The sequence below is a fragment of the Ornithorhynchus anatinus genome, chromosome 9 (assembly GCF_004115215.2).
Source record: "Ornithorhynchus anatinus isolate Pmale09 chromosome 9, mOrnAna1.pri.v4, whole genome shotgun sequence".
Classification (NCBI taxonomy): domain Eukaryota; kingdom Metazoa; phylum Chordata; class Mammalia; order Monotremata; family Ornithorhynchidae; genus Ornithorhynchus; species Ornithorhynchus anatinus.
In genome coordinates, this window is record NC_041736.1 from 42,202,504 (window position 1) to 42,226,886 (window position 24,383).

Consider the following 24,383-nt stretch of genomic DNA (forward strand, 5'->3'; position numbering starts at 1 on the left):
GGTACAACCGCCTCACATTAGATGCTCCCATGTGAGAAACAGCATGGCCTAGTGGATAAAGCATGGGCCTGGGAGTCAGAAGGACCTGGATTCTAATCCCTGCTCTGCCCCCTCCTGCTATGTGACCTTGGGCAAGCCACTTATCTTCTCTGTGCTTCACTCACCTCATCTGTAAAATTAATACTGTGAGCCCAATGTGGGACAGGGACAGTGTCCAACCTGCTCAGCTTGTATGTACCCCTGCACTTAACACAGTGCCTGGCACATAGTAAGGGCTAAACAAATACCATCTTTTAAAAATTAAAAAACCCTCCCCCCTCCTGGCCAGAAACCAGAAAAGAGAGAGTGGGTTGGCCCACATCCAGTCCCACCATTCTGTAGCCTTCAGTTCGGGCCCAGTCTGCACCAACCAGTTCAACAAGGGCAATAATGAGGCTGACGGGATTGGCCAAAGATACAGTGGAGTAACCTAGAAATTTAATTTAACTGCTAGTTAGTGCATATACATTTTAAAGAAGTTTCATTTCTTACTTGCATTCCATCCCAGAAAAAAATGATAAATTACATGAGGGTGAAATGAGATAAAGTGAATCAAAGGTGCCACAAAAATGCACACCAGTATTACCAGTATTGATTCAGAAGATTGAAGAAGAAAGGTAGATTTCACACCATCAGCTGAGAGTCCACAGACTTAAGAGTGCTAACTGAAGGAATAAAACCCTATTTTACGGTAAGTCAAACATTTGTTTTTATGTACCTAATTTGTCATTAAATTAAACACCCAATGTTGCTGTGCAACGTAGCTGCTAAATTTTCAGGATCTGTCACAAACTCAGCCTCCCGACGGTCTGGAAATTCTTGGCAGTTGTTAAAAGTTTCTTCAGAAAAGTTGCGTCGAAAGCAGAACCATGTCACCACAAAGAACATCTCGATCCGTGGAAGGGAGAGGCGGGGATGGGGCAAAAAAAATCTTCCCCTTCCCCATCTCCCCCCCAACAGACCATAGTGCCATCACCTCTGTTGCCGCCCCCCACCTCCTTACTCCCTCCTCACTCGAGTAGGACACTGGGTCCCAACTTCCTGCTGTCCCAGTCTGTTTGTGAAAAGGCTCCAGGTTTCTCCCATTAGGCAGCCTGAAATTTCTTGACACTAACAAGCTACCACTTGGAAATTTTGAGCTCTTGCAGTTGTTGGCAAATGTGAGAACTGTCTGACATTTTTCACCACCAACCGCGAAAAACTCATTCCTTCCAATAGTGTACTTGTGCCACTTTTCAAGAGCCACTCGCTTGTTGTTCCAGTCTTTCTACTAATGATCTCATGGGTGACTTCAAATAATGCTAGTCCTTACGCAGTCAACAGAAGTTGGAGGAAATCTTGAGCCTCTGTTCTTCAGAGCAGGAAATCTATACTCCGGTCTGTGAAGTTACCTCTCAAGTGAACTTCGATGGTCCCAAGTAGATTCAATTTCTCAATTTAAAAGTCACTGCATTTGTTGCCTTTGAATACAAAATATGGCCAGAGTTGATTGTTCTTTACTAAAACTCTAGCCACTCTGTTATATAAATACAGTTTGATGGTGAAATCTCACCACCCTCGTGACAGTCATCAAAAACCTAAAGGAAGGAAAAGAAAAAGAAATTTACATTAAATTTAACTATTAAAAGCTAGGTCAACTATAAAGCAAATAAATGGGAATTAAAGGTCCTTAGCACTATGTTCTAAGCACTAACAATAATATTTGTTCAATTTGACTGTGTTATTTCTCTCAATTTCTCACATCCAGTCATCTCCAGACCCCCATACCAGGCCTGAGAGCCCGGTGGACAGAGGGAGGAGTCAGGCAGAGGATCCAGAGGGTTTGGTCTTTTCCTAATTAATTTGATTATAGAAATCAGTCCTTTTGGCTTCATTCTCTTCATAATATATTGGGCCTTTTAGAATGGGTAAAAACATTTCATTTAGCACTAATATATTCCTTGCCTCTGAGTTGGTAGTCGTCCTGCTTATGTGGGACATCAGAGCCTCTGGGGCCCAGCAGGACTGTGATGGGAGAGAGGTGGGATCCTGCTGACCCCACACAACATGGATCCTGGGAGTTAACTCCACTCAAATATTACCCAATGGGACTAGAAGAAAGTTTACTCCACTGTACTCATCCATTGTTTAGACACTGCCTGCCAAGAACTATCAACCCCACCTACTGGGGTACATCTGAAAAATGAACACAGATTTATTACCACAATGCATATTCTGCATTTGTGCTGCTCTCTTCTTGGGAGAACTGTTAGACAACTGTGACAGAATCTTTAAAGACACACGACAGGTAAAATAAATTTTAGCTCTATCTGTAGTCGGAGAAGGTGGAGGAGAGAGAGAGAGAGAGAGCGAGAGAGAGGGGTCCGAGGTATAAATAACCAAATTTACCCCCCCAAAATTACTCTTGCTCCTGAAAGGGCTTAAATGACTTACCTGAGTTACGTCTTTAAATGATGGTTTCTTGAGTCTCGGGCCTATCTATATTTATAGTCTTTTCTGACTAAGCAGGATTCCTTGTGGTCTGTCAGACTATGATTTGGGCATTAAAGACCTTACTCCGCAGTGTCAAAGACACAACCTCAATGCTACCCTTTTCATTCAAAAGACATACATTTATACAAAGTGGCCTCAGGGCTCACTTTCTTAGTATAATATATTTAAACATACTATTTTACTTACTGGGCAGAGTCCACAGGGTGCACGAACCAAGCCAGTGGGCTGTATGATTGGATTGACGGCCCTATACAGTTTCATGTGGCCATCCACACTGCCCACTGTCCCTTCTTTTGCAGCAATGATCGTCATCTCCACTTTCCCATCATAAATGAGGGTGTTCAAAATTGTTTCAATGTCCTCCATGGACAATTCTACCTAAAAAACAATAGAGCCAGACTAAAAAACACTGAAAGAAACCACAGCCAAAAAAAAAAATCCACCGATTATTCTGTTTCAAATCTGAAGGGCCCCAAAGTATTTTTTTTGTATTAACGGCCCCCAGTCCCTTTGTAAAATAAAAGTACACTTTTATACTTGGAAAATATAAAACATTTAAAAACACATATGGAAAAACAAACATTTTGAGCACTATTTTCCCAATGCTTAAACTAACTCCTAACTCAACTAAACTAACAGGAGAGGTATTTGGGAGGAGTATTACCTCTCACACAACTAGGGGCCAAATGCCTACACATTGAAGCAAGCACTCCACAGCCCCTTTACAAACTGAGTTACTGCTCCCAGGAAATGTCTCATTTACTTCCAGGGAGCAATTTAGACACTAGAGACATCAGTCTCACTGGGATAGTGTTGTAATGAATTATATATTGGATTAATTTTCTCAAACTCGTGTCACATCTTCATAAGAACAATCATTCCATACTGGCAGTAGTCTACTCTGCTTCTCGCTCTGCATCACGATGGAGTCAGAAGGAAGGAGAGTTGCACCAGCCTGTCAACTTAACACATAATGATGTCTTTCTGCTGGAAGAAGAGGGGTGAGTATGGGAGTGGAGTAGGGTGGGGGGCATTATCCTCCCAATCTCCCCTTTTAACTTCACTGGGGTTAGGCTGCATGGGGGCTGCATGGGGGCTCTGAAGTCTTGGCCTTCCTCACCATCTCTATTTCCTAAAAAGTAAGCAACAGTAAAATAAACTGAAATTTCTGACCTTACTAATGCCCAGTTCACAAATGTACTTCCACACTTCATGAGAGGAAGCAAATGAACTGTTTCGCTGAATCATGGGGTTTTGCTTACTTTCTCGTGCCGCTTCTGCCTGTTGAAGACACGACACACCGTTAGTGAAATCCGAAGTGTGCATTTATCATTAATATACAGAGCATCACAATGATAGCTTGAATTTATACAGCATTTGGATTTTCCAGAGACCACTCACATCAATTATCTGATGATGGCCCCAAAACATTTTTGTGAGGGGGGAGAGGGCAGGATTGACTACGCCTGTTCTGCAGATGTAAGGAGTGAGGAGCGGAGAAATTTCGGTGATTTGCTCAAAGCCCCAACAGGCCACTGGCAGAACAGGGACTAGAACCACGAGGACTCCTGATGTGCGGACTATGTCCCTTAGACCACCCTACCCTGAAGCGCACAATTTACAAGCATTTCAACTGGTTTCCGTCACAAAAGTCTGAAGGTAGGTCTAGTGTAATTCGAGCAATAAGTTTTTCTTGACCACAGCTAAAGTATTAATGAAAAGTTTAAGCTTTTTTCTGAAAGATATCCCCTAAGAAAAAGTCAATGCAAAAATACTTTTTCTTGGTGTTTTACCTTGGACTGTAGGAATTTAAAACACTGCTGGTTTAGCACTTCTACAAACTCCGATTCAAAGTCTTGGTCACTATACCAGGCTCCACCAGTCACGGACCGGTCAGGCTGGAGATTATACAACATATACACCTTCTTTTTCGAGGCCTGGGGGAGAACAGAGAAAGCTATTTTACAAACATACAGATCATTTCCCCTGCCCGCCCCCCCAAAATAAATATGTAATTTTTAATTCCTGAAGAATAGAATTACCTTCTAAAATGTCAAAATGAAACCAGGACATTTTAATGAAGATGATCACAAGGGTGTGGCTGTCAGGGACTGCACACTTGGCTAGAATGCCATGGTTCTAACCCAGCTTTACATACATATTCTTGTGGTCTATTCTATTCCCTTGGAGACCCCCAAAGAGTATGACATGAGGTGAGAGATTTAAATAATACCCCAGGCCTCCTTCTCCCTACGTAGGAAGGGCCAGAGCAACTTCCATTCAATCACGCTTCAGTAACTTCATCTGTAAAATGGGGATTGAGACCGTGAGCCCCACGTGGAATATGACTGTGTTCAACCTGGTTAGCTTTGATCTACTCCAATACCTAGTATAGTGTCTGCCACATAGTAATACACATATACCCACACACTGAAATGTTTGGGGGGAGGTGTGTGTGTCTTAGGGGGGAAGGGATAGCAGATTACTCACAGCCACAGATTTAACAGCTTTGATGAGTTTTTTGCTCTCCAAGTTCTTTAAGATTTTGTTTATTTCCGTTAGAGGCAGGTTACTTTTGTATCTAATATCTCTGCTCCAGATACCTAAAAAAGGGTAAATTTTAAAAACCATGAATATTCAACTACCAACAGTGAACTTTCCCCGCTTCTGTCCTCCCCTGCCATCTATTCCCTCTAGCATGGCCACAAGGTCCAACATCTGCTCTGTGGGACACAGCACAGAAAACCGTCCTTGACCCGTGAACAGATGAGGTGCAGTACAATAAATGCACACTTTTAATTTGTACCTTAGGCTTTTCTGAGTTCACATCGATAACTTAGGCAAAGCCCACTGAATAAACCCAGCGATTTACACAGAATTCTTTAATAAATTACCTTTGTTTCCCGCATCCTCTATAATTTGATAAACTAGCTTTTCTTGGTTGTCTGAGCCCTTCATTTTCCTGTGAAAAGAAAAACAATTACATTGAGGCAAGGCCAATCATTTTTTTTACTTCTAAACTTCCTTAATAAATTCACAGTTTTAAGATATGCTGAGAAAGACTAAGGCATTCTTGTCTATGACAACACGGTTGCTCACTACATAAAGAAAAACAAGGTAGACTCAATTCTATCTGCACCATGTGTTCTCACTATGACTGTTGGTTGAACTTTCTTCTGAGTACATCTACCTAGAACCCACAGGGCGCTTTACTGGAGGAAATGGTCATTTTTAAGTTCAAAAGATAAGTACTAACCACCAAGATTTCCTTCTTAATGCAGTGTTTTGCAAAAAAGCAAGCTCCATGCTACAGGAGAACTGGGAGAACTCCAAATTGCATGGGAAAATGGACTTTTGAGTCAGCTTTAGAAAAAGAATCTGAATTATTAGAGACTACTAAGTGTCTTCTAATGACATGCTATTTGGACTATATCAATTATAAACTGAAGTTTCACGATACTTCGTCTGTAACAGTCTTAATTTTTCAATTTAAAAACCAAACACTTCTTACCCAGTACTTTGAGACTCTTTTATTCGGTACAGAAGACCTGTATTGCTTCTTAGGAGATCTAATTGTCCCTGAAAATTTAATAGGAAAATCTTTGTCAGTTCTTTTTAGAACATTCTTTCTTGAAGAAACATCAATGACTTTCCGATACCTTTCCAAATCGTTACTAACCAATCCCTTGCTGGAAGTCAATAGATTTTTCCTATTCCTCAAATGGAGGACGCTTTCTAAAACTAGGCTCTCGAGCCCTATTATTCCTCTGGCTCTTTCTTACGATAGTGCTTACACTTAAAGGATATCTGGTTTGGTAAATCATTTATTTAAAATAATTTTAAATGATAAATTATACAAACCTAATGTGTACTCTGTTAAACATTTCGCTCACATATAGTTTTAGAATTCCATTGTTTCTTCCCATTCCCCACTTGGCTGACCCAAACATTCTCATTAATGACCCTGTCACACCTAGTCCAAACTTTTCCCAGTCCAGCCTTGCAATGACTGCCCATTGTCAGGCTTCCAGATTCAGAGCCCCAATTCCCATAAGGAAATATGCAAAACAAACCATTCAGTTCTGGTAACTGCGAAAAATATACACACACCCCCTCACATTCCATAGGCTCATGAATTGACATAGGCTTTTAACCCACTTGCTCAAATTTGCTCACCAAAAGAGGTAGGTACAAACATAAATACACATTTAACATCACGCTGATTACATCCCCTCCCTTTTACCCACCTCTAAGATGGAAACAGGTCACTCGGTCAACTATTCTGTGACGGGGGTGGGGAAGAACCAGCTCTCTACTCCTTTCCGACCTTCTTCATAACCTTACTTTCTCTCCCCTTCCCACCCTCTTGGTTTTAGTTCAAGATGGGAAACATGGCACTAGAGGTTTCAGAGAGTGAGGGTGTAAACATGAAAACCTCTCTATTCCCCAAGCAATAATGGAGAGGTGAAAAATAGGGAGGAAGGAACACAGATAAAGGAGGCTTGAAAAAGTATGGTGGAACAGTTTTCTGAACAACAGAAATCAAAGAGGAAGAAATAAAATGAGGCCAAAAAAAATGGAAAGAAAAGTGATGAAAGGATAAAGGATGACAGTGAAAAATCAAAGAAAAAAGATGAGCTGCATGCACAGGTGAAGGCAAGAGTGAATGGATGACAAGGAAGAGTACATAAAGAAAATGAGTAGGGAGCTAAGTAGAGGGCCATGGCTTTTGGGTGAAAGAGACTGGGTGAGAGGATATATTATTTAAAAGGTTGGAGGAGAGGAAAAGGAAGACCCCTGGGCTCAGAATAGGGTGAGACGGAAGTGGCAACATACAATCAGTGTAGAAAACCTCAGGGTGTTAGTAATGATGGTCAGTAATGGAAGGAAACCTCAACAGGGTTCTGGTAATGAAAAAAACAAAAAATGAAACAAAAAACCCCATCCCAACAGGCTTCACAGACCTGGGAAGGGAACGCAAAGCACTGTCGCACTCTCGGCTCCCACAGAGAACCCCTGTGCAGGGGGGACTGGCAGGGTTTGGGCATCTGTCGGGGGCCTGGCGGGGAATGGTCAGTGGAGAGGGCTGGAAGCGATGCTTTTAGTAGCACGATCCAGGTCAGTTCAGCTCCTCAGCCACCGCCGCCTCACCATCCAGCTGACAGTGGGATCCAGGAAGGAGAGTGGACAAGCGGAAGGAAGAGGAAAAGAGTCCTGGGGTCTCAGTGGGAGGGGCCGGCCCAGTTCTTCAGCCCTTGTGCAACCTGAATTGCAAGCCCAGGCTCCCTTTGAGCAGCGGAGAAATGGAGAGGGCTTGTGGGCCCTTCCTGCCAGGCAAAGGGAGGCCGGGGAGGACGTGGGCGTCAGGTTTATGGCCCAGACCAAGACATCATTACATTTTGCTGCATGCCCAATGTATCGGATGTGACGTCCCGGGCATAGAGGTAAGGAATTATTGTTACTTTCACCCCTAATAATTTATAGCTGATAAGCTGAATCAGATTCCAACTTACCATGGACAAGAGTCTGTTGATGGCCATCGCCCTCTGCTGCGCTTCTATATGGGGCATCTCGTTCTGAATTACTTGGTCCGTGATCCCATGAGGGAACTGGTGACATAGTTCTATGATCCTAGAAAAAGCCCATGAACAAAAACATTCACCTTATTTTAGGGAGCCAAATCAGGGTGTAGAGAAGAAATGAAAAAACCTGCTCGATAAGTTTACATTTCAGCAGCTTGGCAGGGTGGATAGAGCAGGGGCCTGCGAGTCAGAAGAACCTGGGATCTAATTCTGGCTCTGCTGAGTGACCTTGGGCGAGTCACTTAACTTCTCCATGCCTCAGTTACCTCCACCTATAAAATGGGGATTAAGACTGTGAACCTATATGGGATCTGGACTGTGTCCCACTTGATTAGCTTCTATCTAGTCCAATGCTTAGTACAGTGCGCAACATACAATAAACCGTTAACAAACACCATAAAAAAAAAATAGAGTTCTCTGCACAAGGACATAAGCCAACTTTTTGTTGGGAGGCCATACTTTAAAGTGAAGTTTGTTCTGAAGTGAAGTTTAAGGTTAAAAGGCTTATGTCCAAATCAAATGGATATAAAATTTCACTGCCCCTATATATACCAATAGTATTTATTGGGCACTTACTGTGTGCTGAGTGCCTTAGTGAGCACTTGGGAGAGTTGCTGAGTACTGTAGTGAGCACTTGGGAGAGTACAAGGAGAGTACAACAGTTGGTAGACATGATAGCTTATATCTCAACTAAAAAAACACCCAAATGCACAGATATGGGGTGGCAAAGTCAACTATTAACAGCAGTTTATTTTTCTTTGAATTAAAAGTAAAAGAGTATTAAAAAGTGAACCAGATTTACAGATGAGAGTACAGCGTGGAATATTCCTTAGTGTTTCAAATAAAATATTTCTTCAGTATAGGAAATTGTGCAACCCGAGTTACATTCTATTTAAGATGTATTAAAAATTGTGATATGCTTCTGTGAAACATGAAAGCCAAGGGGCGGGGTGAAGTTCAACTCACGACTGCTGAAATTCAAAGCTCACGGTCACTAACTCCTGAGAAAAGTTATTGCGAGATAATTTTAGGCGGCTCACAAACTAGCAACTGGTCAGTCACCTAAAGCACCTAATCTTTTATCTCCCCCTTCCCCACTAGGACAAGGGCTGTGTCCGACCTGATGATATTGCATCTACCTGAGCACTCAGCACAGTGCTTGACACATTGTAAGCAGCATAGCCTAGTAGATAGAGCACGGGCCTAGGAGTCAGAAGGACCTGCCTTGCCCAAGGTCACACTGCAGACAAGTGGCAGAGCCGGGATTAGAACTCACGTCTTCTGATTCCCAAGCCTGGGCTCTTGCCACTGAACCATGCTGCCTCAGTTTCCTCACCTGTAAAATGGGGACTAAGTGTTGTGAGCCCCATGTGGGGCAAGGACTATGTCCAACCAGATTTGTTTGTATCCACCCCAGTGCTTGGAACAGTGCTTGGCACATAGTAAGCACTTAAATACCATCATTATCATCCTGTTGTCCCATGTGGGGCTCCAGGGACGAATCAATCAACGGTATTTATCGAGTGCTTAGTATGTGCACAGCACTGTACTAAGCGTTTGGGAGAGTAGGAGAGGGAGTTGGTGATGGTATTTGTTAAACGCTTACTATGTTCATTCATTCCTTCATTCAATAGTACAAATAATAATGTTAGTTTTTGTTAAGCACTTACTATGTGCAGAGCACTGTTCTAAGCACTGTACAGGGTAACGAGGTTGTCCCACATGAGGCTCACAGTCTTCATCCCCATTTTCCAGATGACGGAACTGAGGCACAGAGAAGTGAAGTGACTTGCCCACAGTCACACAGCTGACAAGTGGCAGAGCTGGGATTCGAACCCATGATCTCTGACTCCCAAGCCCGGGCTCTTGCCACTGAGCCATGCTGCTTCTGAAAATAATAATGTTGATATTTGTTAAGTGCTTACTAGGTTCATTCATTTATTCAATAATAATAATAATAATAATAATGTTGGTATTTGTTAAGCGCTTACTATGTTCATTCATTCATTCAATAGTAATAATAATAATAATAATAATAATGTTGGTATTTGTTAAGCGCTTACTATGTTCATTCATTCATTCATTCATTCAATAGTAGTAATAATAATGTTGGTATTTGTTAAGTGCTTACTATGGGCTGAACACTGTTCTAAACGCTGGGGTAGATACAGAGTAATCAGGTTGTCCCACATGAGGCTCCCAATCTCCATCCCCATTTTACAGATGAGGTCACTGAGGCCCAGAGAAGCAAAGTGACTTGCCCACAGTCACACAGCTGACAAGTGGCAGGGCTGGGATTCGAACCCAAGACCTCTGACTCCCAAGCCCGGGCTCTTGCCACTGAGCCACGCTGCTTCTCAAAATAATAATGTTGGCATTTGTTAAGCGCTTACTAGGTTCATTCATTCATTCAATAGTAATAATAATAATAATGTTGGTATTTGTTAAGCGCTTACTATGTGCTGAACACTGTTCTAAGTGCTGGGGTAGAGAAAAAGTAATCGCGTTGTCCCACATGAGGCTCACAATCTTCATCCCCATTTTACGGATGAGGTAACTGAGGCACAGAGAAGTGACTTGCCCACAGTCACCCAGCTGACAAGTAATGTTGGTATTTGTTAAGCGCTTACTATGTGCAGAGCACTGTTCTAAGCGCTGGGGTATACAGGGTAATCAGATTGTCCCACATGAGGCTCACAGTCTTAATCCCCATTTTACAGATGAGGTAACTGAGGCACAGATAAGTTAAGTGAGTTGCCCAAAGTCACACAGCTGACAAGGACAAGTGGCAGAGCCGGGATTCGAACCCATGACCTCTGACCCCTAAACCCGGGCTCTTTCCACTGAACCACGCTGCTTCTCGATCCAGTAATAATAATAATGTTGGTATTTGTTAAGCGCTTACTATGCGCTGAACACTGTTCTAAACGCTGGGGTAGATACAGAGTAATCGGGTGGTCCCACGTGGGGGCTGCCAGTCTTCATCCCCATTTTGCAGATGAGGTCACTGAGGCCCAGGGAAGTCAAGTGACTTGTCCAAAGTCACCCAGCTGACGGAGCCGGGGAGCTGGCCCAGGTTCACCGCTCCTGAGAGCAGCGGGGACGAAGAAGGACGCTCGACCTCACCTGTTTTCTATGTCGACCGGGTCGGCATCGGGAGGCTGCATCTTCACCCTCACCTCGGCCATGAAAGAAGGGTCTGCGTGCTGTGCCCCAGCCGGGCCGAGCCCCGAACGCGAGCCGAACTCAGCCGAACCGAGCCGAACTGAACCGAACGCGAGCCGAGCCGAGCCGAACTGAACCGAAAGCGAGCCGAACTCAACCGAACGCGAGCCGAACTGAGCCGAAAGCAAACCGAACGCGAGCCGGACTGAGCCGAACGCGAGCCGAAATGAACCGAACTCAGTCGAACGCGAGCCGAGCCTGAGCCCGAGCCGAACCTAATCCGAGAGCGAGCCGAGCTGAGCCCGAATCTAACCGAGCCCACCCGAGCGCGTCCCGAACTGAGCCGAAGCAGGAGGAGAGAGGCCTTCCGCTCACTCGGCGCAGTTACTGCCCTGCCTTCATCATTTCCGGGCTGGGGGGAGGGGGGTGGTGGCACAACCTCAGGCCCCCCCCGTAGTAAACGCTTAACAGTAATAATAATGATGACGTTTGATAAGCGCTTACTATGTGCCAAGCACTGTTCTAAGCGTTGGAGAGGATACAAGGTGATCAGGTGGTCCCACGTGGGGCTCACAGTCTTCATCCCCATTTGACAGATGAGGTCACTGAGGCACCCAGAAATTAAGTGACTGGCCCACAGTCACCCAGCTGACAAGTGGCAGAGTCGGGATTAGAACCCATGACCTCTGACTTCCCAGTCCGGGCTCTTTCCACTGAGCCACGCATCGTCATTATTAGCAGCGTGGTTCAGTGCTTGGTACATAATAATAATAATAACTGTAAGCCGGTCAAAGGGCAGGGACTGTCTCTATCTGTTACTGATTTGTACATTCCAAGCGCTTAGTACAGTGCTCTGCACATAGTAAGCGCTCAATATTATTGAATAATAATGTTGGTATTTGTTAAGCGCTTACTATGTGCAGAGCACTGTTCTAAGCACTGGGGGAGATACAGGGTAATCAGGTTGTCCCATATGAGGCTCACAGTCTTCATCCCCATTTTACAGATGAGGTCACTGAGGCACCCAGAAATTAAGTGACTGGCCCACAGTCACCCAGCTGACAAGTGGCAGAGTCGGGATTAGAACCCATGACCTCTGACTTCCCAGTCCGGGCTCTTTCCACTGAGCCACGCATCGTCATTATTAGCAGCGCTGAGCCACGCATCGTCATTATTAGCAGCGTGGTTCAGTGGAAAGAGCCCGGGCTGGGAAGTCAGAGGTCATGGGTTCGAATCCCGACTCTGCCACTTGTCAGCTGGGTGACTGTGGGCAAGTCACTTCACTTCTCGGTGCCTCAGTGACCTCATCTGTAAAATGGGGATGAAGACTGTGAGCCTCATATGGGACAACCTGATTACCCTGTATCTCCCCCAGTGCTTAGAACAGTGCTCTGCACATAGTAAGCGCTTAACAAATACCAACATTATTATTCAATAATATTGAGCGCTTACTATGTGCAGAGCACTGTACTAAGCGCTTGGAATGTACAAATCAGTAACAGATAGAGACAGTCCCTGCCCTTTGACCGGCTTACAGTTATTATTATTATTATGTACCAAGCACTGGTCTAAGCGCTGGGGTAGCTACAAGGTAGTCAGGTTGTCGCAGGTGGGGCTCACCGTCTCAATCCCCATTTTACAGATGAGGGAAGTGAAGCCCAGAGAAGGGAAGTCACTTGGCCAAGGTGATGGGCGGGCGCCTGAACACGGGACCCGTTGCTAGGAGGCGGGATCCGTTGCTAGGAGGCGGGATCCGTTGCTAGGAGGCGGGGCTCGTTGCTAGGAGGCAGTAAGCAGCAGTGAGCAGCCTCGGTCTTGCGTGACGGACACTCGGCTGCGAGCGTCGCTGGTAACGGGAGCGGGACTGGAAGCTGCGGGTGAGGGGCCGAGTGCGGGAGGTGCGGGATATTCAGGATGAGCAGGCCGGGGGAGGCCCCGGGGGCTTGGCCCGTCCCGTCCCCCTTCCTCTTCCTCAGCCCCCGCCTTGGGGGGAGGTCCAGCGGAGGCTCAGGACGGTAATAATAATAATATTGGTATTTGTTAAGCGCTTACTATGTGCAGAGCACTGTTCTAAGCGCTGGGGTAGATACAGGGTCATCAGATTGTCCCACGTGAGGCTCACAGTTAATCCCCATTTTACGGATGAGGTAACTGAGGCACAGAGAAGTTAAGTGACTTGCCCACAGTCACACAGCTGACAAGTGGCAGAACCGGCATTCGAACTCATGACCTCTGACTCCCAAGCCCGGGCTCTTTCCACTGAGCCACACTGATTAATAATAATAATAATAATAATAATGTTGGTGTTTGTTAAGCGCTTACTATGTGCAGAGCACTGTTCTAAGCACTGGGGGAGATACAGGGTGATCAGGTTGTCCCACGTGGGGCTCATAGTTTTTTAATCCCCATTTTACAGATGAGGTAACTGAGGCCCAGAGAAGTTAAGTGACTTGCCCACAGTCACACAGCTGCCAAGTGGCAGAGCTGCGAGTCGAACCCATGACCTCTGACTCCCAAGTCCGGGCTCTTTTCACTGAGCTACGCTGATTAGACTGTAAGCCCGTCAATGGGCAGGGGCTGTCTCTGTTGCCGATTTGTACATTCCAAGTGCTTAGTACAGTGCTCTGCACATAGTAAGCGCTCAATAAATACTATTGAATGAATGAATGATGAGGCTATTTGTTAAGCGCTTACTCAGTGCCGAGCACTGTCTTAAGCGCTGGGGGAGGTACAAGCTCATTAGGTTGTGCCACGTGGGGCTCACAGTCTTTATCCTTGTTTTAATAATTATTATAATGTTGGTTTTTCTTAAGCGCTTACTATGTGCCCAGCACTGATCTAAGCGCTGGGGTAGATACAGGGTCATCAGGTTGTCCCACATGAGGCTCACAGTCTTAATCCCCATTTTCCAGGTGAGGTAACTGAGCCACCGAGAAGTTAAATGATTTGCCCAAAGTCATACAGCTGACAGATGGTGGAGGTGGGATTAGAACCCATGACCTTTGACTCCTAAATCCGTGATCTTTCCACTGAGCCACGTTGTTTTACAGATGAGAGAAGTGAAGTGACTTGCCCAAAGTCACACAGCTGACAAGTGGCGGAGGCGGGATTAGAACCCACGATCTCCGACACCCAAGCCCGGGCTCTTGCCTGCCACTGAGCCACGGCGGGTCGCGGGGAGGGGACGGGGCCTTTCGAGGAGTCGTTGCTTCCAGCTGGGTTTGGGTTTCCCTTAGGGCTGCTCCTTCCTCTTGTCCCACGTACTCTCCCAAGCGCCTAGTACAGTGCTCCGCACCTATTAAGCGCTCAGTCAATACGATTGAATGAATGAGGTGCCATTTCTCCCATCCTCTGGACTGGAAACTCGTTGTGGGCTGGGAACGCGTTTGCTCATTCTGTTGTACTCTCCCAAGTGCTTACTACAGGGCTCTGCACATAATAAACGCTCCGTAAATATCATGGATTGGTTGACTGACCCTCGAAAGTACCCCACCTTCTCTTTAAATCCGAGGAAGGTAAAATAAGAGCATGGTATAGTGGATAGAGCATGGGCCTGGGAGTCAGAAGGTCATGCGTTCGAATCCTGGCTCTGCCACTTGTCTGTTGTGTGACCTTGGGCAAGTCACTTAACTTCTCTGTGCCTCAGTTACCTCATCTGTAAAATGGGAATTAAGATTGTGAGCCTCACGTGGGGCAACCTGATTACCCTGTATCTCCCCCAGTGCTAAGAACAGTGCTCTGCACATAGTAAGTGCTTAACAAATACCAACATTATTATTATTATTATTATTGTTTCACTTCTCTCAGCCTCAATTACCTCATCTGTAAAATGAGGATTGAGACTGTAAACCCCATGTGGACTGTGTGCAACCCGATTTCTTGTATCCACCCCAGCATCTAGAACAGTGCCTGGCACATAGTAAGCACTTAACAAATGCCATTATAATTATCATTATTATTATTATTATTATACTATTATAAATGTCCCCGTGTGAGGCCCAGTGCCGCCAGTTTCCTAGATACTCACTGACCGGCCATTTCAACCCCCGAGTTCCCTCCAAGTTGGATCCCTCAGTACACTTCCAGGTGACTCGGCACGTTAGCAATTTGTAGTTCATTATTATCACTAATAATAATAAAAAAATTTAACAATAATAATTACGGTAGTCAAGTGCTTACTGTGTGCCAGGCACTGTATGCTTGCTATCTATAGAGCACTGTACTAAGTACTCAGGAGTCTAGAGGAATCTATTATTTGTATAAGTGCTTACTTTATATTAAGCACTTTTCAAAGTGCTGGCATGGATACGAGTTAATCAGGGCTCAGTCTAAGTAGAAAGGTATTGAATCCCCATTTTTCAGATGAGAAAACTGAGGCACAAAGAAGTTAAATGACTTGTCCAAGGCCACACAGCAGGCACGTGATGGAGCTGGGGTTAAAACCCAGGGCCTCTGCTTTCCAGGCCTGCGCTCTTTCCACTAAGCCACACTGCTCCCATAGTAATAATAATAATGTTGGTATTTAAGTGCTTACTATGTGCAAAGCACCGTTCTAAGCGCTGGGGTAGATACAGGGTAATCAGGTTGTCCCACGTGAGGCTCACAGTTAATCCCCATTTTACAGATGAGGTAACTGAGGCACAGAGAAGTGAAGTGACTTGCCCACAGTCACACAGCTGACAGGTGGCACAGCTGCTTTACAAAGCACCTTCCAAACACATCTTTTTCTAGTTTAGGTGTTTCCTTTCCTCCAACTTCCCCAGTGTTGTTGACCGTTGGCATTTAGTGAACAAAGTGTATGTGTGTGTGAGAGAGAGAGAGAGATAGGGAGGGAGAAAACGAGAGAGGGTGAGGGTGAGAGAGCTGCAGCTAGAGATCTGGGGAGCAGTTCTTATTTTTCTTAGTTATTTTAAAACCAAGATAGCGAGGTAGTAGCTGTCTCCCTCTCCATGTAAACTGTAGTATTTGTTAGCAGTGTACTAAGCACTGGCATAAATACAGAATGACCAGGTTGGACAGGGTTCTGTCCCATATGGGACTCCCAGTCTATGGGAGCAGGAGAACAGTTATGTAATCCTCATTTTACAGATGAAGAAACTGAGGCCCAGAGAAGTTAAAGTGATTTGCCCGAGATCCACACAGCAGGTAAGTGCCAGAGCTGAGACAAAAGCCCAGGTCATCTGATTCCCCGAGTCCTGTGCTCTTTTCACTAGATTATGCTGCAGAGGGAACCACTGAAGAAGCAGGGTGTCCTGGTGTTTGCAAAAAGACATCTGCAAATCCCTATACCAAGTGTCTTTCCCACCATCCCACAATCTGGCCTTTCCCCAACTTCGCCGCCATGACTTCCCCAAGGTCCCCTACACCGGCTATTTCTGGCCCCCTCTATAGCTCTGCTACAATCACCATTTCCCCGACCCCGCTCCTGTTTTCCTGTTACTTGATGGAGCTCTGCAGTGCAGATATAAATCGACTCTGGTTGTGTAAGCTCTCTAAAATTCTGAAGATTCTGAATGGAAAAGTACCATCCCTCTGATTTTCTTTCCCCCATCTTTGTGCCTATCACTTGTCTTCTGCCTCTATATGTCACTCTCTCAATTCCCCCCGCCCCCCCCAAACACTTTTTAAAATACCGAAGGCCTGTAGTACTTCGGCTTGCTCCATAATTTGTTATTTCTGGTAGACATATCTAGACTCCATATGTACTCCCCCATGTAGACATTATGGGACTTTTTATGCTCTAATTTTAATGCCTTGAGAGAGAAGGCTGCCAGCTGGCAGAAATCTTTTTCTCTTAAAGAAACGTCAGCCTCTGCATGACTGTTTCCTTCTGGGTTGAAGGGGAGGCAATTTAAGAATGGAAAATATGAACTCACTCCTTTAAGCCTGAAAATCAAGGAAAGAAATGAAGAATATCTGAGATGAACATTTGATGGAAACGAAACCTACGTGCTGTGTGATTTGCATATAATATGCAGGGTTCACCTGGAATGAGCCCAACAGGCCAAATATAAAAGGAGTGTCTACTGTATTGTGTCTCTTGTAGAAAAATTAAGGGAACTCTAGGAATGAGGTGTTAATGCTGTGTATGTCTTTGCCACTAAAGGAGTAGTTTTGATAGAATGCTATATGATTCTTGTAGTTTAGCTCATAGATAGGGAACGTATCTACCGTGTCTGTTATATTGAAATCTTTCTACCCAGCAGTTAGTACAATGCTCTGCCCACAGTAAGCACTCAACAAATAGTTGATTAATGAGGAAAGATTAATTTCTTCCAACATTAAAGCAATATTATCATTTAGTTCAAGGGTTTCTACCTCTGAAGTAACTCGGCGGTCCCAAGGTTTCACTTCTTTTCCTTCACCTCCCACCCAAGAGCCCAAACTCCCACATATCCTGTTTCTTTCCTTGTTGGCTCCCGCCACTGCTCGATTGCCCTGATGCTAGAATTTCCAATGTTACTTTAGATTATCTCAACTGAAAATTTCATTTAGTTAACTGAATTTAACTAATTTAATAACTGCTTTAAAACGGGGAAGGTAATTAAAATGAGTCAGAATAGGGAGATATTCGTTCGAGTCCTTGACCGTATAGGGTGGTGGAAAGAAAATGTATTTATCTTTGAAGATCCCAAGTTCAGCATTTGGTATCTTTTTCTTATGTACTCTTATGTAATGTTGTCAGGAAAAAGTGATTTCTTTGTACCTATTAATCAATTATGGTGAGTGATAAATTGGTCAATAGAAGCAGCGTGGCATTGGACACGGGACTGTGAGTCAGGAGACTTGGGTTCTAATCCTGCATCTGCCACTTGCCTGCTATGTAATTTTGGCAGGTCAATCCCTAAGCATTCATTCAATCGTATTTATTGAGCGCTTACTGTGTGCAAAGCACTTAGTCACCCCACCCTTCACCCCCACAGCACTTATGTCCATGTGCTAATTCTCAGTTGCTTCTGTTACCTGTAATTATTTCAGTGTGTGCTTTCCCTGATAGATTGTAAGATCTTTGAGGTCCGGGATTAGATCTATTTACTTTCTTGTACTCTCCCAAGAGCTGTACTCAATGCACACGATAAGTGCTCAATAAATAGCATTAATTTATTGTTATAGAGTTAAATTTGGGGAACTGGTGAAGATGATGAAATGAATTATTTAAATCCAAACTGCAATTTGGGGTAGATTAAATGATGAAATCTTTTGATTTTATAATTGAAAGGGTTGTTGTATTTCTTTCAGGAGCAGCCAAGAAAATGACTGCTGGTTCAGTCTCTGTGCCTCAGATTATTCCCCTGCGAGTTCCTCTCCCGGGGAAAGCCAAGCATGAAATAGACACTAATACACTTGTAGAAATAAAATCAGGTAGGAATTGTGCTTTCATTCATAGTTAATAATACTTTCACATATAATCATGCATGTACCTGGCATGTGGTACTATTCTCTAGTTTGTAGAACTGCATCATATACTGTTCAAAAAGTAAAAAATGAGAAACTTGCATTTAGTTTTGAAATGCAATACTTTGTATCTTGAAGGTTTTCCAAATATTTTCTGTTTTGATCCCAGTGGTAGTTGACACAGACGGCAACTTTTCGTTTAAAGGCAGAGGCTAAAAATAGGAGTGGGACCTGTGGATGGCAAGTGAATTAAATAGTTTAGGCTTGAAAGACTTTCAGACCATATTGGCATTTCTTAAAATGACGAACTACATTTTATCTGGGAGAGGAGGTATTTGTCATACAAACAATTTAAAGATTTATATGTGACAAAAATGTAATTTTAAAATTCCCCTTTACTATTTCAAACTTGCTTATTTATTATGCCTATCAAAAATAGAAATTTATCAAAGTTTCCATGAGAAGGTTGGGGCTTCAAGCCAGAGATGAAAAAAATATTGTGTGGCATTCTTAAAAAAGGACAATTACTAACTACCTCCTGAGAATTATTTAAATATAGGGTCGATATTGATGATCATTATTAGAGAAGCAGCATGGCTTAGTGGAAAGAGCACAGGCTTGGGAGTCAGGTCAAGGGTTCAAATCCCGGCTCTGCCACTTGTCAGCTGTGTGACTGGGGGCAAGTCACTTAACTTCTCTGTGCCTCAGTTACCCCATCTGTAAAATGGGGATTAAGACTGTGAGCCTCACGAGGGACAAACTGATTACCCTGTATCTCCCCCAGCGCTTAGAACAGTGCTCTGCACATAATAAGCGCTTAACAAATACCAACATTATTATTTTTTCATTCACAATTTCCAGATACCCCTGATGTCAGCATATACTACACCTTGGATGGAAGCAAGCCAGAACTCCTAAAGAGAGCTGGCTATGGTGAAAATAATACGTTTAAGTATTCAGGACCAATCACTTTGCCTGATGGTAAAATATTGATTAAAGCAATGGCAGTCACAAGGTAAGGTAATACAACAGTGCTTATCGTCACCTTTATTCCTACTAATTGGTTTTGACTGTGAAATTATGTATTTCAGAAGCTTTTTGATTGTTTGCTTGTTTTTGGCCAGTTGCACTTTAGATTGGTTGGTCTCAACCCAGGTAATAACTGACCATGGCTGGTACTCCCAATTCCCTCTTTAATGGCTGAGGAATGTCCTGTGCCTTTGTTTGTAGAATCCTGCTCAGCAACATTTTCCTTTAAGGGATAACTTTTCTTTAGAAGGAAGAGGCAGAGTACTGCCTCAGTCAGCCTGGTCTGTACGTGGACTTCCTTGGACATGATAAAGCCTGACTTGGTGGGCAGCCTACTGGACTGGCTGCTCCCCTGGCTGCTGCTTATTACACATGAGAAACAGCACGTGGCCTAGTGGAGAGAGCACAGGCCTGGGGTTCAGAGAGCCTGGGTTCTCAAACGGCTCTGCCAAATACTTGCTTTGTGACCTTGGGCAAGTCACTTAACTTCTCTGTGCCTTAGTTCTCCTGTTCTCCCTCCTACTCAGACTGTGAGCCCCATGCGGGACAGGGGCTGTATCCAACCTAATTCATTTGTATCTACCCCAGAGCCTAAAACAGAGTTTGACACATAATAAGTGTTTAACAAATGCCATAAAAAACCTACAAAACATTTAGCCTTTTGCACTGAAGAGGAGAACTTAGCTCATTATGTTCTACCAGTATCCCAGCCTTTGACAGCCTCAAAAACACAGCTAAGCTGACAGAATCATATAGATAGCTTTATGGACTGTTTTTTGGGAGTGGGCCATTTTGTTCTTTTACTATTAGTTTTCATAAAGCTAACATTTTAAACCAATAATTAAGCCAGCTTTTAGCTGAACCCAAGCAGGTTGAAAGTTTGAAGCTGTATAGGTCCTTTCACGTAACATTCACTGTAAACAGTTAACTCCCAAATAAAGTCCTCAGATTCATGGATTAATCATTTATGCCTAGTAGAAATCACTGACTGAAGAGTCAATATTGCAAAGGGCTCAAGTAGTGGTAATAGTGGTGATTTTTATTAGGTGCCTACTGGGTGCAAAGCACTGAACTAAGCACTGGGGAAAAATACGTAGATGAGAATTAGAAAGTCTCTGGTTCCCCCAGGAATTCATCTTATGAAAATAAGGCAAGAAGAGAGGAATGGCGACAGACACGAAAGGAAGGATTAAAAACACAAAATAATTGTGAAATTGTGTTCTGAGTGCTCTATAAAGATTATATAATGCATAGGTGGTAGTAAATTAGATTATCAATTTGGGGGTGGGGGGATTTGTGTGTTTGATTTATGATTCATTTATAATGTCGGAAGATCATGTTGTACACAGTACTCTCTCAAGAAGAATTAGTTGAGCAAATTATGTTGATTAAGTAACCTTCAGTGGCACACTTCAAATTATGGGTTAGTTTGGGGTGCCTCCAATGCTTATGAAAAGATGTGATTAAAAAATAATTGTGGCATGTAAAGGCTATATTAAATTTTAAATGAATGTTTCCAACAATTTCCCCAACTGGCACTTGGAGATACAGTGGACACTTTATAGGAAAAAACTTAGCAGGGTTGAACCAATTTAACAAAATATTTAATGACTCTGGAATTAAGTTTAGCCAAAATTAAAAGAATTGGGAAAATGGAAACAGATGAATATATTTGGGCCATATGCTCATTTATGTGATTTTTTCCATCATCTCACACGGGTTGACAATTTGACTCTTTGCCACTGGAATATTTGGGACATAAAATAAATGAGTTCTGTAGACAAGCACTGATAAATGATTATTTCTAGTCCTGTTTTCAGTAGCAGCAACAGAAAAAATAGTGGCAAGGCAAAGAGATGCCTAGAAGGGATAAAATGCATATCTTTATGATTGAACTGTGACCTTCACTTTGGACTTATGCAGGAGAAGCAGTATATTTCAGATGACCACTTCTCTCATAGTTCCTATTTATTTTTTTTAGTCCTCCTCCCCCACCCCACCTTGCTCTCTTTGGTGTCATCCTAAACTTTGCTATTTTAGTCAGAGGAGACTTGTAATGAGTCTAGAAGGGTGGCAATATGGACCAAGTGGACAATACCAGAGTGTGGGCAGAATCCTGGAGGTGCAAGACAAGTGACGGTTGTGGTCCACAATGACCCAGTGGATCCTGGGGGTTGCTCTTTGATCAAAGAAGTTAGGCCAGAAAAACAGCATCTGGGATCATTGCACTCCTGGTTGGAAACTCTCAGATTGTTTTGGAGATCTGGGATTGGCAAGTCTGGGAGTCTACCTCAAAAAACTGTGGGGGTTGTAGGCCCCTATGGTATGATCTTGTCACTTCAATAGTAAATCGAACAGGTAGATTACGGACTTTGTATAGTTGACTCATCTTTGCTCCTGATTTATATTCCTACCTGTAAACCTATGTAAATTAGCAAGTTTTTTGTTTAGGGAGGCGACGTGGCCAAGTGGGAAGAGCATTGGACTGAGAATTGGGAGACCCAGGTTCTAATCCCAGTACTACCATTTGCCTGCGTCCTGACCTTGGGAAGTCACTTCTCTGTGCCTTAGCTTCTTTATCTATAAAATCGGGATAAAATACCTGCTCTCCCTCCCTCTTGGTCTGAGAGCCTCATGTGGGCAGGGACTTTGTCCAACCTGATTATCCTGTATCTTCCCCAGTGCTTGGCATTTAGTAAGTGCATAAATGTCATTATGATTTTGGGTTATTTTCAGAACCTGCAAAGAGAGTGGCATTGTCACAAAGACGTTTCTGGTAGACTACAAGTCACCAAATCTGGTCTCTTCTGATGAAGATAATGATGAAAATTTCTTTAAAGATCTTACAAAGCAGGTACATTGCAGTTCGGGGAGTGATTTTTGTGCTTAAGCTGCCAAAAAAAACTTTCAAGATTTTCTGATCCTGAAGTATTTAGTAATCTATAATCAGCAATTTGTAATTTTCCTTTTAGCTTTTAGTATTTTAAAGATATCGGTTTTGCCCTTCCAAAAACTTGAATTTGTTTTTATAGATCTCTTCCTAACTAAAGCAAAAATTGATGTAGTCTTTAAAACATTTCCCTAAGGTTATAAAATTCCAATAGAAAAACAATTTTTTATATATAAGAGAATTCAAAGTTTTATGCAACAGTCGTATTAGTAATAGCATTATTATATGCCCAGTCGTTGTCACACACTGTGGTAGGCACTTGACAGACCAGAGGAAAGAATTACTGCCCACAATGAGTTTGCCTTCTTAACAGGGGAGATCAACATACAAATATTTTTTGAGGAAGAGCAAAAAACTATTAAATATATCTTTAAAATGATGGTTGCTAATGCTTTATAGCATTCTCCTATATAGGAAAGTCACCCAGAATGAAAATTCTGAGCAGTTACTATGCAGAGAGACAGTACTATAATTTGTGGCTCCCACAGGACTCATGACATCAGTCCATCACAAGGTGCAGCGGGATGATGTAATTTCACCCGGCGGCCCGTTTCAGAGCGCCAGCTGTTGTTGCCAGTGGGGAAGGGAAAGGGAAGGAAAAAGCAAGGAGAAGGAAGAAAATGGGAGGAGAGAAAAGGGGAGGAGAGGTCAGGGGAGAGGCAGCCCAGTGCGATGGCTTGGCAGTGACAGAGGTCAGCCTCTTCTCCCTCTCCTCCCCACCTCTCTTGCTCCAGGCATGCTAGAGGGCAGTGGCTACGCAGCCCAGCACAGGCAGAAGCCTCATGGCCCAACCCTTACTGCCTGGTCCCACCAGAAGACGACAGTAGGACCGCCCCCCTCCCCTCCCTTTAAGGACTGCAGTATGATCTCCAGGAACAGGTGAATCCTTCTCTCTCCAGCTTGGAGCAGGACACAGTTTCAACTCACCCGGGAACCAGCCCCAGGTTTTGGCTGTGTAGCTCTCTCATGAGACTGATGGAAGAGCTTCCCTGAGCTCCTGCTTCTGCCCACAGCTCCCCACCTCTCCCCATGCCCGGTTGGCAGGTTGGACTTACTGTCTTCCCTCCCACCTCCAGAGAGCTATCAAGCCCTTGGGTGCCTCCAGGGTCGCAGGATGCCCTTCCGCAAAGGTGCGGGAGTTCCTTCCCTGAGTAGAGAATGGGGTAAGGATTCCCTGGTTTGAACAGCATGGGGCGGCAGTCTGATCATCTTAGGTCCTACCCCACCCAGGTCTGCCTGCTAGGCTCTGGAGTACCCAGGGATCCTGCAGCTCCCTAGGGACTCCTGAGGGAGGGGGGGATTAGTCCCATGGCCCTCTGAGAGTTAGTGCCCTCCCTACCCACCTCAGGGCGGGCTGCCTGTTGCTGGCTCTACCCCACTCTGGCAAGAATAGGCCAGATGGAGCCCAGTGGCCTTGATTATGGTACTGGTATTGCTTGTTGTGAGGTGTTTTGGGGAGGCCCCCTTCAAAGAGCCCGAAACCTTGGGGAATGGGCTTGAATAACTCCCCCTCTCCGTCTATCCCTTTCCCTCCCTTTACCCACCCTCCCCAGCTCTACAGTCATGTTTGGTTCAAAGCAGAGCTAAGTATGGCTCATGAAACATAGACTGCTGATCTCTGCTTCATAGGACTGTAAATCATTGTTTTAATTAAGTGAATTGTGGAACAGAAGTAAATCACCTTATCAGAGAGCAGGTAAGCTCCTTACAGGCAGGTAAAGTGTCTATCA

At 44.0% G+C, this 24,383-nt stretch overlaps 2 protein-coding genes across 5 annotated transcripts in view; one reads left to right on the forward strand and one right to left on the reverse strand.

Annotated features, from left to right (window-relative positions):
• Positions 1–455: 455 nt before the first annotated feature.
• On the reverse strand, positions 456–13,629 carry POLR3F (RNA polymerase III subunit F). 3 transcript variants are annotated; one of them, XM_029072422.1, is made up of 9 exons: positions 13,602–13,629; positions 8,046–8,163; positions 6,044–6,111; positions 5,427–5,494; positions 5,023–5,135; positions 4,326–4,469; positions 3,706–3,813; positions 2,719–2,910; positions 456–1,616 (listed from the first exon to the last, which is right to left on the reverse strand). In XM_029072422.1, exons 2-9 carry the CDS (start codon positions 8,100–8,102, stop codon positions 1,539–1,541), a joined length of 828 nt encoding a protein of 275 aa, XP_028928255.1. In that variant the 5' UTR covers positions 8,103–8,163; positions 13,602–13,629; the 3' UTR covers positions 456–1,538. The 3 variants fall into 3 exon arrangements, with proteins under 3 accessions (XP_028928255.1, XP_001515545.2, XP_028928256.1); XM_001515495.6 differs by lacking the exon at positions 13,602–13,629 and adding an exon at positions 11,241–11,419; XM_029072423.2 differs by lacking the exon at positions 13,602–13,629 and adding an exon at positions 9,785–9,808.
• A 2,752-nt stretch (positions 13,630–16,381) lies between these two features.
• The window catches only part of DZANK1 (double zinc ribbon and ankyrin repeat domains 1), a 48,788-nt gene continuing 40,786 nt past the window's right edge, over positions 16,382–24,383 (forward strand). For both annotated transcript variants that reach the window (XM_007672125.3, XM_029072416.2), the window contains exons 1-4: positions 16,382–16,424; positions 18,519–18,641; positions 19,536–19,689; positions 22,440–22,557. In XM_007672125.3, coding sequence (XP_007670315.2) covers positions 18,533–18,641; positions 19,536–19,689; positions 22,440–22,557 — 381 coding nt within the window. In that variant the 5' untranslated portion in view covers positions 16,382–16,424; positions 18,519–18,532. The remainder of the gene's footprint in view (positions 16,425–18,518; positions 18,642–19,535; positions 19,690–22,439; positions 22,558–24,383) is intronic.

Coding starts and splice junctions, on each gene's coding strand:
- POLR3F (XM_001515495.6), bottom strand. CDS start 11,302: ATGGCCGAGGTGAGGGTGAAGATGCAGCCTCCCGATGCCGACCCGGTC. Junction 8,164..11,240: donor CCGGTCGACATAGAAAACAG/GTGAGGTCGAGC, acceptor GGCTTTTTCTAG/GATCATAGAACTATGTCACC. Junction 5,495..6,043: donor AAAGAGTCTCAAAGTACTGG/GTAAGAAGTGTT, acceptor TTCTTTTCACAG/GAAAATGAAGGGCTCAGACA.